Source organism: Arachis ipaensis, chromosome B7 (assembly GCF_059453495.1).
Source record: "Arachis ipaensis isolate K30076 ecotype BB chromosome B7, ASM5945349v1, whole genome shotgun sequence".
In the NCBI taxonomy this organism is placed as follows: domain Eukaryota; kingdom Viridiplantae; phylum Streptophyta; class Magnoliopsida; order Fabales; family Fabaceae; genus Arachis; species Arachis ipaensis.
The window spans coordinates 23,389,536-23,407,790 of record NC_142442.1 but is presented as its reverse complement, the minus strand read 5'-3'; the positions used below and the strand labels follow the sequence as shown (position 1 = coordinate 23,407,790).

The 18,255-nt window shown below is 32.1% G+C and overlaps 2 protein-coding genes across 3 annotated transcripts; both read right to left on the bottom strand.

Moving 5' to 3' along the window:
* Window positions 1-371: 371 nt before the first annotated feature.
* LOC107606904 (cation/H(+) antiporter 15) lies at window positions 372-4,581 on the bottom strand. The gene is made up of 4 exons (XM_088494649.1): window positions 4,330-4,581; window positions 2,495-3,496; window positions 1,549-2,066; window positions 372-1,113 (listed from the first exon to the last, which is right to left on the bottom strand). The coding sequence occupies exons 1-4, from the start codon at window positions 4,579-4,581 to the stop codon at window positions 372-374; spliced, it is 2,514 nt and encodes an 837-aa protein (XP_088350775.1).
* An 8,752-nt stretch (window positions 4,582-13,333) lies between these two features.
* Window positions 13,334-16,908, bottom strand: LOC107609203 (WRKY transcription factor WRKY24). Of its 2 annotated transcripts, none has more exons than XM_088493565.1 (5): window positions 16,404-16,908; window positions 15,935-16,132; window positions 15,249-15,853; window positions 14,895-15,056; window positions 13,334-14,059 (listed from the first exon to the last, which is right to left on the bottom strand). In XM_088493565.1, exons 1-5 carry the CDS (start codon window positions 16,701-16,703, stop codon window positions 13,591-13,593), a joined length of 1,734 nt encoding a protein of 577 aa, XP_088349691.1. In that variant the 5' UTR covers window positions 16,704-16,908; the 3' UTR covers window positions 13,334-13,590. The 2 variants fall into 2 exon arrangements, with proteins under 2 accessions (XP_088349691.1, XP_016166553.2); XM_016311067.3 differs by having other exon boundaries at window positions 15,249-15,856; window positions 16,404-16,863.
* Between the last annotated feature and the right edge of the window lie 1,347 nt (window positions 16,909-18,255).

The following is an 18,255-nucleotide window of genomic DNA, read 5'->3' as shown; positions in this document are numbered from 1 at the left end:
TATTTTTATAGAATGAAAAAAAATTATCTAAAATTTGCCCTTCATATTAAAATTTTTGAATCCGTTATGGGAGGAGACAACATATATAAATGATTATATCTTTAATAATAAACAAAATAAAATGTTTTACATAATAGAAATAAAATTGAAATTTAACCTGGATTAAAACAGTCAAATTTAATGTGTAAATAATCATTAAAAAAAAATTAGATAATTACATAAAATACCTTGAATTATATCTATACATCAAAATTAAATTGATAATATATACATATGTACAAGAATGATTTCCTTTTCTAAAATTGTTTTACGGGTCTAAATTCTAAAATCTATATGTTGTTGATAAATCTTTCAATATCCAATGTCGTTAATTAAACCATTGGCCACACCCTTGTATCACGTGGCACTTCCACAACATTCGGGGATCTTTCTTGCCTAGGATGATGGATCATAGGACCATTATTGGAATCCATATGAAAATCAGGATGATGATAACCACCACCACGAAACCCTAACATTTGTTGCTGCACCACCATAACAGAACCATCATAACTAGAATCCGAAGAAACAAGCATGTCCCCTACAACACCAAGTTCAGGATACTCATTCCACTCATTCATTCCATTAAACAACGATGAAGATTCACCATTCGCATGGCGCCTACCCACCATAATCAAATCAAAGCAACCATTCAAAGACTTAATCGCACTAATCATCTCAACACTATCCCTCACCACTTCTTCTCTATAGTCATGTCTTTTGATTTGAATGCAGTGCTCTACTTTAAACTTATGAATTAAATCCCCATCTGGATCTCTCATCATTAAGTTCCTACTTTTTCTTCTTGGCTCTATTAACCTAACCACTGTAACACTCACATTAGGATGATCCGCCATGCGCATCGCGTAAACCAACGCTTCGCGATCGTCGGAGCCTTCTATGAACAAGACTCCGACGCTATAGAAGGAAGCAGACGTTAAATAATTGCTCTTGCTCAAAGTTCCACGATCAACCAGTATTCCTACCGAACAAGGCGCAGTTCTCAATATTTGACGGTTGAATGCCCTAATCGGATGCGCTGATTCAGTTACTACACCGTTGGAACTCCATTGCCTGTGAACAAAAATATTTGAAAAATAATAAACATCAGTTTAAATTTTTTAGTTTGTATTTATTAGTTATTGTTGAAATAAATTGAATAATTTTTTTTTAACCAACGATAAAGAGACTTGAACTGCAACTCTTTGAATATGGAGAGACTATGTCATTTGAGTTATAGTTCATTGACAAAATAAATAAATAATTTTAAATGTAATAGATATATCATTATAAATATTATATATATAAAATTATAAAAATTAAATTAAAGATACAAATTTATACATAATTATTTTTTTGTTAAGTTGACAGTTAAAAAATAATTAGATAATAATTTAGTTTAATTTATTAAATTATTTAATAATTTTTAACTATTTAAATTTACAATAAATCAACTGTATTTAAATTTTTACCTAAATTAAAGAAAGTAATTTTTATGTTATTACTCGCCTGTGAAATGGGACGATCAACATAGAGACCCTTTTCTCCGCGGCTTGCATGCAAACCTCGTCATGCATTGTTTCATAAGGAGAAATGGATGAGAAGAGATTGACGACAAGTTTCTCGACATTTTGCTGCTCGTAAGATCTGAAAGCGTTGATGATGTGTTGAGAATGGGTGGAGTATAGGGAATTTGTTTTGCTGCTAGTGGATTGGTGGTCTATGAAGAGCGGTGTTGCTCTTCCGGTTAATTGAATGAGATGAAGGACGTAGAAGCAAATGGGGCTTTGTTCTGTTGGATTTGACATGTCGAGAATGTTGATCATGGATGGTGTGTTTTCTTCGTTGTGAAGGCATGCCATGAGGAGGAGTTCCACGTCTGGAGATGCATGTTCAATGGTTCTTCTTCGGTTTATGGCTAAGTACCTCTTCGAAGGGTCATATAGGAATTTCACTAAAGGTGTGGTTGCTCCGGTTAACCATATCATTGATATCACCACATTGCCATATGTTTCCGTATCTATAATCTGCAACGCATTTAGGATGGCTTTTAGAAATTAGTCACTATTCATATACAAATATTTTCATATAAAAATTAGACTGTTTTACATAATACTAACTATTATTTTTATAAAAGGCATCTCATTAATGTCATTTTATGCTATAAATTTAGTAACACTAATGTATACTTTAATTCTCTTTTTTTCTCTAAATAAAAACAATGTTAAATAACTAATAAAATTATATTTTTTGCCAACACTTCATCAATTCTAAATCGAAAATACTAAATTTTATATCACAAAATTTAATAATATAAAAAAAGTGGTCTCAAAATGTTGGCTAATATTAGTAAAAAAATATTAATTCTCTAACATTTTTCATTAAATAAATATGAATCAATAAATCATTTCTTAATTAGTCAAATAATATAGCTGATGATGTGATTAATTCTTACCTTGAGGTACATAGAACCTTGCAAGTAGAGCATTTGAGTGATGCCCTGTGCACTCATGATAAGACCTAAGGAAAGAGAATCAGTGACAGACATCTTGCAATAAAGCGAAGGCAACATTGCTCCAAAAATCTTCCCAAGGAAGCTACTTATAGCCAAAACCTGCACAACCGCAAAGCTCGTTGCATCAAGTGCAAAGGAATTAAACCTTGCCCCACTGAAAAGAAAATACAACGGCAAGAACACTGCCGAAACCAAAGCATCCAGCTTCTCACTCAACGCTGAGCCCAAAGGTGGCCCATCAGGCACAGCAAGGCCCAAAAGTATAGGCCCAGTCATAAAATGCCCCCCAATAAGCTCACTAAACAACGCAGACAACAACATCATTACGAAAATCGTAATTATGTAGGCTTCCTTAATGGGCTTTCCTTCCGGGGTTCGCCTTATCATCCACATTATAATGGGCCTACAAACAAAAACTATGACAGCCACCAAGAAAAGAAACGATAGCGACGCCATTTGCAACGACCTAGAGCCCTTCCTCAAACCATGGTGTGAGAAAACTGAAGTTATCAAAACAGCAGAGATTGTTCCAGAAATCATGGAGGAAGAAACGGCCAAACGGCCAAGCTCAGAGTTCAAGAGCTTCAGATCTGCGAGGTGGCTTGCTGTGGAGTGGAACGAACAGCTTGATAAGTAGAAAGAGACGTAGAAGATGGAAGTGTAGAGGTTTTCTTGAGGGAGCAGGAATAGTGCGCGGAGTGTGAGGGCGGTTACTGCGGTGAAAACGATGGGGAATACGAAACAAGAGAGTGCAATTGCCCACGTTTTTTTACCCGTTGTGATTATTGAGGTTAGGTCTATTTTGACTCCTATGAGGAACATGAATATCATGCTGCCGAAAAAGGCGATGGTCTCGCTCACGTAGAAGGTTCTTGGTGGGAACAAATACTTTCGAACCACACCGATTTGTCCCAGGATGGATGGTCCTAGTGCTAATCCTCCCTGAATACATCTAAAAAATGTTACAAAACAATTGAGGAGCAATCATGTTACTTGTCAGTTTCAGTATAGAATATTAGAATATTAGACGACACATATAATATAATGATTCATGCATTCATGCTTTCGGTCAACTAAATTGTACTAGACTTATATATGCATGTGTGTATGAAAAAATTGATAAAATGTAAGAACTTTGATGTGTTAATAAATACAAGTAGACTAATCACAAATAACAATGTAGCCTTAAAAAATATAGATAAGTGTTTAAAAGAGTATCGGTCTATTCAATTTCTAAAATAATTTAGTCCTGAATTTTATATATCTAGTTGGTCTTTGAAAAACTAAAATTATTCGTTATAAAAGCTTGATCCGTCATGGAGAGCAAAATAGAGACATTTTCAACGACTATTAATCCATTTCTTTTAGCAGTGTTAACAATAATGGATTAATACGAATGAGATAACGACAAACTCAAGAGCTAACAACAGAAAACTATTTTTACGTTATTCATTTCCTAGGACACACCACTAAACTATTATTTTGATCTCTCAAAGATGAATTGGGTATTTATAATGAGCACTGATTTACAATTTATAAGTATTGGCATGCACATCAACCATGTATAATACTTTCAGGTATAATCTTAAACTTCACAAAATATATTTTCATTTCTTTGTAACTAAACCGCTTTTCAATATGAAACTCGGAATTTGGTTAAAACAAGAATTATCAATTATGAATACATACATCTTACACAAATAAAAAATCCAATCAAACCTATGTTATTTCTTTACTCTCTAATATATATTAAAACATTAGAAGCAATAAATTACCAGCATCTGGGGAACAAAACTAGTTTGGCCAAAGGGGGTTAATAGGAGTTGTAAGGTTGTGGTGATCAATGCAACAACGGAGGTTTGGAGAATAAGCACTGGCATCGTGTAAGACAAAGGGTTATCACTGAAGAATATTCCTCTTGACCTTGCAGCCCTTGTGAAGCGTTCACACACCCATATGGTGTTATTAGTTGTGGTTGCCTCATGTCCCAAGGTGCTTGTTGAGGTATTCAATGTAGCTGTATTCATGACTTGTTGCCAAAATCAACAAACTAGCTAGATAGAACAAATGCTCTTATGAAGATACGCATATGAAAAATTTTGGGTGTAATTGAAGAGAATGAAGGGGGAGGAATTATCAATGTAGGGTAAAAATTAAACTAATAATTATCACCAAATCCTTGAATTGCAAGGATCTAGCTCATGGAGATCTTGCACCACCATTTTTTGTTATAAGAGTCAAATTATTAATTAGCTAGCTTCAAGTGGTAATGTTAAATTGTGGGTTATGAGGCAATCTTAAAATTAGTTTTGTTTTGTGATTCCTGATTATTAGTGGAGGGTGATGATTTTATTTTTAGGAGGAGAAATTGATGGTATTGGGCTATGGGTGGAGCCATGTAAAACTTTGTTACCATAGCCACGATATTCTTTGCTCTAATTTAAAGTGTAGAATTTTGTGGCGTAATGCTCTATTTGATTGGTAGTAGTTCGGTTACATTTTGAATTTATGCTAGGCAATAAATATCTGTCAGATTTAGATCTACAAGTCTCTTTTTATTTATTTGTGAAATTACTTTTTAAAATATTATTTTTATTTTTAATGTTTTTAAAATTATTATTTTTAATCTTTAATTTGATTTAATTTTACGACATTTAAAATAAATTTTAGTAATATTGAGATATCACATTTTCTATTAAAATAGAACAAAATTTGAGTAAAATACTTTGTTCAGTAATAATTCGAGAGTGTCTCTTTTGTGTTGTGATAAGATAGCTTAGATGGATGCCCATTTTTTCACAAGGCTGAAGTTTTCAAAAGAGAAATTTGAAGACCAACCTTTAATAGAGGTTGAATTTGTACAGCTATAAATAAGGTTTCATAGCCTTACGTACAACACACACAGAAGCAATAAAATATCATTCTCTCTTTATACATAATTTTTCTCTCTCTCTCTTTTCGTTACTACATATAAATATATGAATAATCTTTATTGAGCTAATTATATTAATGCTAGAGTCTTCTATCAACACTTTTTTATTTTATATTATATCTTCCTTATTTATTTATTTAGTTGTTTTACAACACGTTATCAGCACGAAACTCTAACGAAATTTTAGGAAGACTTCAAGTAACAAATTTTTATTATGCGAATCTCTTTCATCTTGAATATAATGCTTTTGATATATCTGAAAATAATTATTTATCATGGATACTAGATGTTAAAATCCATCTTAATTCAATGGATCTTGGAGATAACATTAAGGCTGAAAATAATACATCCCAGAAGGATATAGCCAAAGCCATAATTTTCTTTCGTCGTCATCTTGACGTATGATTAAAAAATGAATATCCCAGATTAAAAGATCCTGCAGATCTGTGGAAAGACCTTGAATAAAGGTACAATCATCAAAAGACGGTGATACCTCCTCAAGCCCGATATGTTAGAGAAAACTTTATCGACCTTCCATGCCTCGAATGTGCTCCTGTAGTAGCAATCGAGAAAAAAGGATTTAAAAATTTTGTTTGAGCTAATTTCTTGCTTTCTTGTTGCTGAACGCAACAATGAGTCACTCTTAAGAAATCATGAAGCGCGCCCAGCTGGCGCCGCCCCATTTCCTGAAGCAAATGCGGCAAATTATAACCCCAAAAGAGGTAAATGACAAGATTTTGATAACAAGAAAAGTTATGGAAGAAAAAGAAATTATGTTCATAAGAAAGGATCTCACCAGAAGTGGGATAAAGAAAGAAACAATGGGCAAAGTAAATCAATTGAGGATAAATGCTTCTGTTGTGGTGGAAAGAGCAATTGGTCACGTACCTGTCGTACCCCAAGGCACTTAGTTGATCTTTATCAAGCATTCTTGAAAATGGATGAAAAAGGAAAGGAAACAAATTTTGTTTCAAATGATGAAAATTCCACCACTCATTATAATGTATCTAATTTCTTTAAGGATTCTGAAGAAAATATTGACTATTTGATCAATGATGGAATAGTTTGATATGTGTATGTGTTTGTTAAGTATTCATGTAAATAATTTTACTGTGCATGTACTTCTACTCATTTTATTATTATTATCATTTGTCTTTGAAGAAAAATGGCAAGGACATATTCCGAAGATATTTACCTTGCGGATAGTGCGAGTTCACACACTATTCTTAAAAGTGATATATATTTTACCCATCTTGTGCCAAAAGAAAAATATGTTAATACTATTATTGGCTCGGACAATGTGATTGAAGGCTCTGGAAGAGCTATAATTTTGTTTCCTGGAGGAACAAAATTCATAATAAATAATGCACTATTGTCTACCAAATCTCGAAGAAACTTGTTCAGCTTTAAAGATATTCGCCGAAATGGATATCATATTGAGACTATGAATGAGGAAAATCATGAGTACTTGTGTATCACAACTCATGATTCAAATAAGAAAGTTATATTAGAAAAGTTGCCCTCACTTTCATCTGGATTGTATTATACCAAGATTAGTGCAATTGAATCACATACCATTGTAAACCAGAAGTTTACTAGACCAAATGAATTCATAACTTGGCATGATAGATTGGGTCATCCGGGAACAACCATGATGAGGAGAATTATTGAAAACTCTCATGGACATTCACTAAAGAACTAGAAGATTCTTAAATCTAGTGAATTTTGTTGTACTGCATGTTCTCAAGGGAAGTTAATTTTAAGGCCATCACCAGTAAAGATTGGATTTGAGTCCCCTGAATTTCTAGAAAGGATTCAAGGTGATATATGTGGACCTATTCATCCACCATGTGGATCTTTTAGATATTTTATGGTCCTGATAGACGCATCTTCGAGATGGTCATATGTGTGCTTATTGTCCTCTCGCAACCTGGCGTTTGCGAGATTACTGGCTCACATTATTCGATTAAAAGCACAATTTCCAGAAAATCCAATCAAAGTAATTCGTCTTGATAATGCTGGTGAATTTACTTCCCAAGCTTTTGATGCTTATTGTATGGCTAATGGAAGAAGTGTTGAACATCCAGTAGCTTATGTTCACACACAAAATGGGTTAGCAGAATCACTTATTAAATGCCTCCAATTAATTTCTAGACCCTTACTTATGAGAACAAATCTCCCAACCTCGGTTTGGGGGCATGCTATTTTACATGCCGTAGCACTTATTCGTTTGAGGCTAACGAGTTACCATCAGTTCTCTCCTATGCAATTATCTTTTGGCCAGCAGCCAAATATTTCCCATTTAAGAATATTTGGGTGTGCGATATATGTTCCCATTGTACCACCTAATCGCACCAAAATGGGACCCCAAAGAAAATTGGGGATATATGTTGGATATGATTCTCCCTTTATAGTGAGGTATCTTGAGATACAAACTAGAGATGTATTTAAAGCCCGATTTGTGGATTGTCATTTTGATGAATCAAAATTTCTAACATTAGGGGGAGAGAATAAGTTTCCTGAAAAGAAACTTAATTGGAATGCATCATCGTTGATGCATTTAGATCCTTGATCAGGGCAATGTGAACTAGAAGTTCAAAAGATTATACATTTGCAAAGAATGGCAAATGAATTGCCTGATGCATTTTTCGATACAAAGAGGATAACCAAATCTTATATACCAGCGGAAAATACCACAATTCGAATTGATGTCCTAGTAGGACAAGTAGCCACTGAAGCAAATTCACGCCAGAAGCGTGGCAGGGCAGAAAATGCCCCAATTCGAATTGATGTCCCAGTAGGACAAATAGCCACTGAAGCAAATGCACGCTAGAAGCGTGGTAGGCCTATCGGTTTCAAAGATAAAAATCCTCGAAAGAGAAAAGAGGTAAATACGATTCCTGTTGAAAAAGACATTGTAAAGACACCTGCAGTTGTCCAAAATTCTGATATAATTTTAACGCCAGAAGACGTTCAGGTACTTGAAAATTGTGAAAATGACGAGATCTCGATAAATTATGTCTTTACAGGAAAGAAATGGGACCGAAATAAGACAATTGTCAATAAAATATTTGCATATAATGTGGCATTAAATATCATACATGAAAGTAAGGATCTTGAGCCAAGATCAGTCGAAGATTGTCGACAAAGGAATGATTGGACAAAATGGAAAGAAGCCATGAAGGCTGAGTTAGACTCACTTGCAAAACGTGAAGTCTTTGGACCTGTAGTTCGTACACCTGAAGATCTAAAACCTGTTGGATACCGTTGGGTATTTGTGAGAAAACGAAATGAGAAAAATGAAGTTGTGCGCTACAAAGCCCGACTTGTGGCACAAGGTTTTTCACAAAGGCCCGATATAGATTATGAAGAAACGTATTCCCCTGTAGTGAATGCGATAACATTGCGTTATTTGGTCAGTTTATTTGCATATCATAAACTGCATATGCATTTAATGGATGTGGTAACAGCTTATTTATACGGCTCATTAGATCGGGATATCTATATGAAAGTCCCTGAAGGACTAAAGATATCTAAATCATCCAATGAATATTCGCAAGGGTTATACTCAGTCAAATTGCAAAGATCTTTATATGGTCTAAAGCAATCTGGACGAATGTAGTATAATCGTCTTACTGAATATTTGGCCAAAAACGGATTCAAGAATGATGATATATGTCCGTGTGTTTTCATAAAGAAAACTGCATATGGATTCATTATAATTGCTGTATATGTTGATGATTTAAATATCATTGGGACTCCTGAAGAGATTCCAACAATTATAAAAACTCTAAAAGAAGAGTTTGAGATGAAAGATCTTGGAAGGACTAAATTTTGTCTCGACTTGCAGATCGAGCATATAAAAAATGGGATCTTTATTCATCAAACAACATACACAGAGAAGATTTTGAAAAGATTTTATATGGATAAGTCACATCCATTAAGTACCCCAATAATCGTAAGATCTTTGGATGTGGAAAAGGATCAATTCCGTCCTAAAAAAGAGAATGAAGATATCCTTGGTCCTGAAGTACCATATCTTAGTGCCATTGGAGCGCTAATGTATCTTGCTAATAATACGCGACTTGACATATCATTCGCGGTGAATTTACTAGCAAGATATAGTTCCTTTCCAACCAGAAGACATTGGAGTGGAATCAAAAAAATTTTTCGATATTTTCATGGAACGGTTGATATGGGATTGTTTTATCCCTATGGATCCAAGTCACAATTAGTTGGCTATGCAGATGCTAGATACTTGTCTGATCCACATAAAGGGAGATCTCAAACAGGATACCTGTTCACATATGGTGGAACGGCTATATCTTGGAGGTCCACGAAACAGACGATTGCTGCAACATCTTCTAATCATGCCGAAATACTAGCGATTCATGAAGCAAGTCGCGAGTGTTTTTGGCTCAGGAGTTTAATCCAATATATTCTGTCATCATGTGGACTGATTAATCATAAGATAGCTCCAACTGTCCTGTTTGAAGATAATATAGCATGAATTGCTCAACTTAAAGGTGGATACATCAAAGGCGATAGAACAAAGCATATTTCTCTCAAATTCTTCTTCACTCATGATCTTCAAAATTAAGGGACAATTGATGTCCAACAGATCCGTTCAAGTGACAATCTGGCAGATTTATTAACAAAGTCACTCCCAAAATCCTCCTATGAAAGATTGGTACATGAGATTGGGATGCGCCGATTTCGAGATATCAAATGATGTCGACAAGAGGGGGAGACTGTACTATTTTTCCCTTGGTCAGGTTTTTTTTCCCATTGGATTTTTCTTGACAAGATTTTTAATGAGGCAGTCCCCATCACTAAAGGATATTGTACTCTTTTTCCTTCACTAAGGTTTTTTTCCCACTGGATTTTTCTTTAGTAAGGTTTTAATGAGGCAATAATCCTAAATGGTCATCCAAGAGGAAGTGTTATGATAAGATAGCCTAGGTGGATGCCCATTTTCCCACAAGGCTGAAGTTTTCAAGAGAGAAATTTGAAGACCAACCTTTAATAGAGGTTGAATTTGTACAGCTATAAATAAGGCTTCATAGCCTTACGTACAACACACATAGAAACAATAAAATATGATTCTCTCTTTATACATAATTTTTCTCTCTTTCTCTTTTCGTCACTATATATAAATATATAAATCATCTTTATTGAACTAATTATATTAATATTAGAGTCTTCTATCAACACTTCTTTATTTTATATTATATCTTCTTTATTTATTTATTTAGTTGTTTTACAACATTTTACACTTCATAACATAATTTTCATTAGTGTATATAATTTATTTTTTTAAGAATATTGTAATTATCTGAATTAGAGTAATTCTTATGACACAAATCAATATCGTCACTTGATTTAAGTGGGAAATGAGTAGTTAGGAATGTATTTATTTATTTTATATTCTAAAGATACATATTAATATTATAAAATAAAAAAATATTTATTAAAAATATAAAAATATTTAAAATTTTTTGTTAATGATAAATTTATTATGTATTTTAAGGACACATATTAGTTAAATTTATAAAGTATTATTTTTAAGTTAATTAAAATATTTTAAAATATTAATCAAAATATTATTTTTTCTTTAATCAAATTATACACTTTAACATCAAATAATATTACCCTATTTCATCTCAAAAACTATTTCAACCATTTGATTTCTTTTGTAGAAGTTATTTTCATCTAAGTAATGGAAAATGAAAAGTATAGAGGTCAGTAATTTTTGTATTTTTTGGCCAACATTTAATTATTAAAATAAAAGTAAGTAATTTTTTATTATTAAATATAATTTCACACTATTAAATAATTACAAAATATATAGCATTCCTTCGATGGAAAATTTGTAAGGATCTAAACTCATATAATACAATGTTCTTATCTATTTTATGGGTAGGATTTTGTACGAACTGCGAAGCAATCACAAAAACACTTGTCACACGGTCGCTATTTTTTTCCTCCTAAATCAATGGAAATCAAAAGTTGATGGAAATGTATAAAGATAAACTACATGTTTTTTTTTTTTTTTTGGTAATAAGATAAACTACATGTTATTCCCAGCATTTCGCCCATTTTGTACCAAAAAACATTTTCCCTATATTTTATCAGCACTTTCTAAATTTTAATTTGTGCCTGAATTCTATTTTTAAAACAGAAAAAGCAAAGAAAACATATCATTAAAAAGTACAAAAGTTTTATCACTTTATGTATGTGCTTTTCTTAGAGTCATTTAATTTTAATTAATTTTTTCAATTTTTTAATAAATACAATATAAATACTTACTTCTCGACAGGTATTACAGTGCTTGTAGTTTCGTCATTTTTCTATATGTTTTTTAAGTTTAGTTATTATATATTGATAAATAAATGGAATTTTTATAGAGAATATATGTATCTGAAAAAGAAAGAAAGCAACAAAAATTTTGATAGTGGATTATTGGAATATTTTTACTATTTTAATTACATTTAATAGCGAAATTTAAAATTTAACATCACACTTAAAAGAGCGCTTAATTGAAAGAAAAGATTAAAAACAATAAAAAAAGTAATTACAAAAATGTAATTGCACTATAATAACTAATAAGTATAGATATTGAATTTTTTTTAATTTAATTCTTTAATTTTATAGACAAGCGAAATTTTATATCACCTGTCTTCATATTTTTGTAATTTGAATAACAATGTTAAAACCAAGCCTAAAATTTCATTGACTCTATTAACATACCCCTCAAGTTTATTTTCATTAATACTTTTATCATAAAACAATATATTCTATTTCATACATTAATTCTTTTAAAGTAAATTGACTTTATCACAAATCTAATTAAATGAATGTTAATGTAAACCACATAAGATATTAATCATTTGAGAAGGAAAAAGAAATCATAATTAACACGCTCAAAAGGTTAAAAAGCCTTAGTTATTATCTTATCTATTATGTGTTGTTGTATCGGGGAAGACAGGAAATGGATGAGCATGAGCATGGGAAAAATGCAGGGTCGGCGATTTAGGGTGTGGCCCCCCATAGAACACGACCATTAGGATAAGGACAAATACAAATGAATCTGCTCTATTTATAATTTATATTACACAACACCCTAACGTCTAAGGCTAACGTGTGTATCACGTAAATGTCTCATTCTCACCGCCACTTGTCCTACTCTAATTAATACAAGCCATCCATTAACTAACAAAATTTCAGAAATTAAGTTTTATTATTTTTTTACTGAATTAATTTAATTTAATACACTTAAGAAGATAAATTAGACAATTAATTAATTTGGTATATGAATAAATTTAAATACAGCAGGCCCTCATCACAATCCCAAAGAGTTGCCCCTTCCCAACACTTGGCGTTTAATCCATGTATGTATGTACTAGAATTTGGCGCCAAGGGGGGTAATTCTGTCATTCCAACTGGACATGAACATTGATGATTGTCCCACTTGGTTAAATAAGGTGGCAACCTGGAAGCATCCACACTTGTATAATAGAAATAAATAAATTATAAATATATAACAAAAGAAAGAGACAAAACCAAAGTTGACATTGACCAACTTAACCACCAAGTAATCCAGCTCTCCATCTTTGACCAACCATTGTATCCAAATCAGTCTCCATCCGTAATTTCCCTCCTACCTTCATCAATCCCATTTTCCAGTTAAATTTGAGTCTCATATTTTTAACATTAAAATCATAATATAACTACAGTGGTGAACAAGAAAAAGTTCTTTACATATTTTAATTACTTTCTTGTAAACAATATGAGAGAGATATATCAAACAAATAAATAAATGACAGTATCCTAAAACAAATACAAAAAAAAAAAAGATTAATTTCAGGCCATTTTTCTGACCCTTAAATTAATCAAAAAATTTCAACATAACATTTTGTAACATACAACAAATATGAAAAATATACACTATTACCAATCCTATGGGCTGTGGCTGTGTAAAATATACAACAACAAAAAAACAAACTAAAAAATGCAATAAATGAAATGAACCTGAGTTTATTTTGTTAATATAATCCTAACCCCCCCAAACTAAGCCAAAAAGTATATATATATGAATTTTGGTTCAGCATAGCAGAGATTCAAGGAACATGTCATCCCTAGGTTCCTCCTTGGCTCTGGAAGAAAACACATTGTCAGATTGCTGTTGTTGTTGTTGCTGCTGAGGCATGTAAGAACCCATTGGATTCCCAAACCCAGAAGATGAGAATCCATAGCTTGAAGGGTTCTGAAGCATTTCAAGTGTGAAGGGTGATTGTCCTTCTGGCCCTTGTTGAAGGGAAGTAGTGTTGTTAGTGTTGTTGTTGTTGTGGTGTGTCATTGATGGTAAAGGCCTAATTGCAATGCTTGCATTGTTGTGGTGGTTGTTTGGCATTGGTCTGTTGACAGAGGCATGGCTTCCGCTGCCGCGGGCAGCGGGGACATCATGGTTGTGTTTGCCTTCATAGGTTGTTATCACTGCCCTCAGGTCATGTGAGGCTCTCTCTACATGCTTCCTCACTGGACAACCTGGGTGTGTGCACTTGTAGTAACTCCTACAAAATCAACAGACTTAAGACACAAAATAAAAACATAAAAAAATTTGGTTTTTTGGGATTGAGTTATATGCATTTTGTTTTTAAAGAAAGGAACTCAACGCAAATAAAAGTGGAACTTATTACAGTAGAGAATTAAAGAAAACAAACAAATGAAATAGAGAAAAAAATTCTAAAAAAATGTATGTACTAAATTCAATTATCACGTATTAGTGTATAAATATATGTTGGATAATTTATTTTTAATGTATATTTTGTATTTTAATATATTTTATAGACTAAAATTTTTAAATATAAAGAATTTTAGTGTGAAATATGATAATATTTTATTATTTTAGTATTTTACATTACTATAATGATAATACAAACCGTTATTGATGTTTTGTAAAAAAAAATATTTTTTAATGATAAAAATAACGTTTTGTAAAAAAAATATTATATGTTATTATAACGTTTTGTATGTTATACTAATAATTAATTTTGACAGTCGATTTTATATAAGTATCCTTTATTCTTCTAGTGTCACATGCACAAACTAGGGAAAAAGAAAAGGAGAGAAAGGAGGGGGGGGGGGTGCCTAAAGCCTAATTTGACCAAGAAATTTTATACCAGAAATAATAGGTACACCCATGTTACAGTGCAAATTTAAAAAAAGATGAATCAAGTAGTAGTATGCAACATATTATGTCCTTTTATGATGTGCATGCCATGTTTGATCGAAGAGAAAAGGAAAAAAGGAATTTATCAAAGTAGTGTGACATGATAGAACATAAAAGAAGTTGAAAGAATTTCCCAAAAAGATGAATCAAAAGAAGTGACTTAAAAATATTTTTACCTTGGATTTGGATTGCCCTTAACTACTTTCTGGCCATACTTCCTCCATCTGTAGCCATCATCAAGGATATCTATGTCACTTGTTGTCTGAACCACAACCCTTGGTTCTCTCACTGTTCTACTTCCACCTCCTGATATTCCCTCATTTTCCCCTTCAATTTTCCTGCATAATTCATTACAACATTAGACCATGAAATGAACTTTGGGTTATTAACCACATAAAGTAGATAATAATATATAATTAAGATCAGGCTAAAACCAAAAACAGCAACAAAAAATCAGAAGTATTTCTGACATAGCTGAAATTCTTTGGATAATAATGATAATAATAAAAAGGATGGAACTAAAAATTTACCATCTTTTGGCATCAGGTTCATCATCATCATAATCATCTCCACCTGATTTACACCTCTGAGAGCTTTGTTCAAAATCATCATCCCCAACTGAAATTGAGGAGTTCTCAGGGGTGGCAACAGAATCCATTTGTCCACTACCATGTGTATAAGATTGATGATCAGTCACCTCAGAGTTGTTCATTTGATTGGAGGGAGCAATTGCAAACGCAGCAGAATTAGAAGAAGATGAAGAGTTTCTCCTAGTATTCTGAGGCTTAGGGTGATTATGAGTACCCTTATAAACAATCTCTGTGATTTGTCCATCCAAGGATCTCTCAACTTTCTTCTTTGTTGGGCAATTTGGGAATGTGCATTTATAGTAACTTCTTGGATTCTCACTACCTTTCACTTGTTTCTGACCATATTTTCTCCAATTGTAACCATCATCTGATCTTCTGCTTAGAGTCTGAGATTGTGGCTGGTAATTGTTGTTGCTGTTGTAATCTGATTGGAACCCATTGTTGTTTTGGTTGGAACAAGTGTTCTCAGTTTTCATCACAGTGTTTGATGATGAGAAATTTTCCTGTTTCTTGTTGGATTCTTGAAATCCCCATGGCTGCTGCTGCTGCTGATAAGAGAATATTATTGGAATTAGATCCACTATTAATTAATTTATAGAATAATTAACTTGAAATTGGTTACATACTGTTTTAGTTGTGGCAGTTGATGAGGATTGAAACATAGATGGCTGGGTTTGGAAAGAGAAGTTTGAGAAATTGTGGTTCTTTCCTTCTTCCTCTTTGATGATAACTTGTTGTTGGTTCCCACCAGAATTGTTGTTGTTGTTCTTCCAATTATTGTAGTTATGTGCAACAAATGCCCCCGTTGTTGGAGATGGCAAAATCTGCTCATCAAAACAAGAATCAATTATTAAAAAAAAATCATAAGCTAATACTAGCTACTAACTTTTCTCTTGTTTAAGACACAAACCACTGATAAAAAAAATTATCAAATAATAGTATGAAATTCATCAAGTCAACTCGAGTCTTAGTCAAATTTCCAGATTTGAACAAGTTCAAAGTTCAAAAGTATGCTTCTCTCTCCTGGTTCAAAAAATTCAGAGCATAAAAAACACAGTCAAACAAAGATTAATAGAAAAGAAAAAAAAAACTCACGTTAGAAGGATTAAGAAGAACAGGGGAATCAAGAAGTTCAGCAGGGCTCAAACCAGGAGGAATAGCGAAGTAAGAAGAAGGAGAAATGGGTGGTGGAGAGAGAGGCAAAGATGGTGGTGGTGTAGACTTGAACTTAGGAACACCAACAGCAGAAGCAGAAGCACGAGGCTTGTCTTCAGCGGAAGAAGCTAAGAGTTCAGAGAAAGAAGTGGTCATGAATGGGTGTGTTGAGAAAGTGAAGTTATTGGTATAAGAATTGGAAGCAGAAGTAGTGTCTAAGGTACCAGAAGAAGATGCCATAAGAGAAATGGTTGTGAATGGTGTTTAGAGAGAAAAATCTTTGAAAGAGAGAGGGTGTGAAGGATTTAATAAGAAAGAGAGAAGAGAGGGAAGATGAAGAAGAGAGAGGAAGATGAAAGAAGGGGTCACGTATAGCACAAGGCTTTGCGTGCTATTGGATGAAGGATGGTTCTCAGAACCTAGTGAAAATATGAGAGGGGATTGGGATTGCTTTGACCGTGGAAAATTCCCTTTATTTTTTTTCTTTTTTTGCCAACGTGTACATTTTTTTCTGAATGTTTAATTTTTTTTTTTTTTTTATATGGTGGTATGGTCAAAGCTCGTGGGTTTGACTGATTGGCGGCTGACGACACTGAGATATAGGGGAGATTTATTATGGCAGGAAATGAGCAAATATAGAGGTATTTTACTATTTAAATTTTTTTTTCTTTTTGTTATATTTAGGGGAAGAGATAGACAATGAAAATAAATATAAAATAAGGATTTTGTATACGAGTATTTTAAGGTTATTGGTACAGAGAATACTAAGAGAAAATGTTTATAGAAAATACAAGTTAAAGGTTAATGTATGTGTTTTTTTATGAATTTAATGTATTAGAAAAATTAAAAATTTTTTCATTTACTTTTTTCAAAAATATTTTTAGAGATTCAGACAGTACAACATTTTTTAGCCAATGTTTTTTCATGGATGAAATATAAAATAGGATACATTTCCAACAAAAGGAACTATTTTGTCCATGATTAATTAATATTAAAAATGCTTTATAAATAATAAAAGTATACCATTTATACATTCTTTTACTAAAATAATTAATTACTAAATACATGAATTTCTAGGCTTATTTGTTTATATGGATAAAAATAGTGTAACATGTATTATTATTGGAAGAGATAGTGTTTCTCTTTAATATGGGATTAATTTTTTAAAAAAGCTATTATCATACAAATCAAACAGTTTGATTTATGAAAGTAAAATCGGAGAGTTTAATTTCAATTTTAAAAATATTTAATTTTTAAACATAAAAATTGAAAGATTCAATTCTTGTTTATTTTATTAAAGATGAAAAATAGATAATAAATCAAAACGCAATAAATCTAATTAAATTATTTATAATATAAATGAATAATATAAATATATATCAATGTTTTAATTAAAATTTTATAGTCATCTTATAATTTTGCTAAGATATAAACTGTAATTAATAAATAGATAATATATATAATAGAAATTTTTTATATATATAAGTTATAATTTATTTATGTAAAATTTTAAATTATATTTATATTATTTGAGTTTTATAAATAAGCTAGATTATTATTAATAAGTTGAGCTTAATTTTATGGATCGAATTTGAGTTTAGACTGATTTCGATCAGCTCAAGTCACTTTTCAGACATGCTTAATTGTAAGATTTATTTATGATAGAAAAACTAGCTATTAGATTTGTTTAATAATTCATATATATGTAATTATTAGAAAACCCCGAAACATGGGAGGTGGGAACATGGTTAGTTGGTTACCGAAAATAAATCAGCAAACCGCAGAAAAAGGG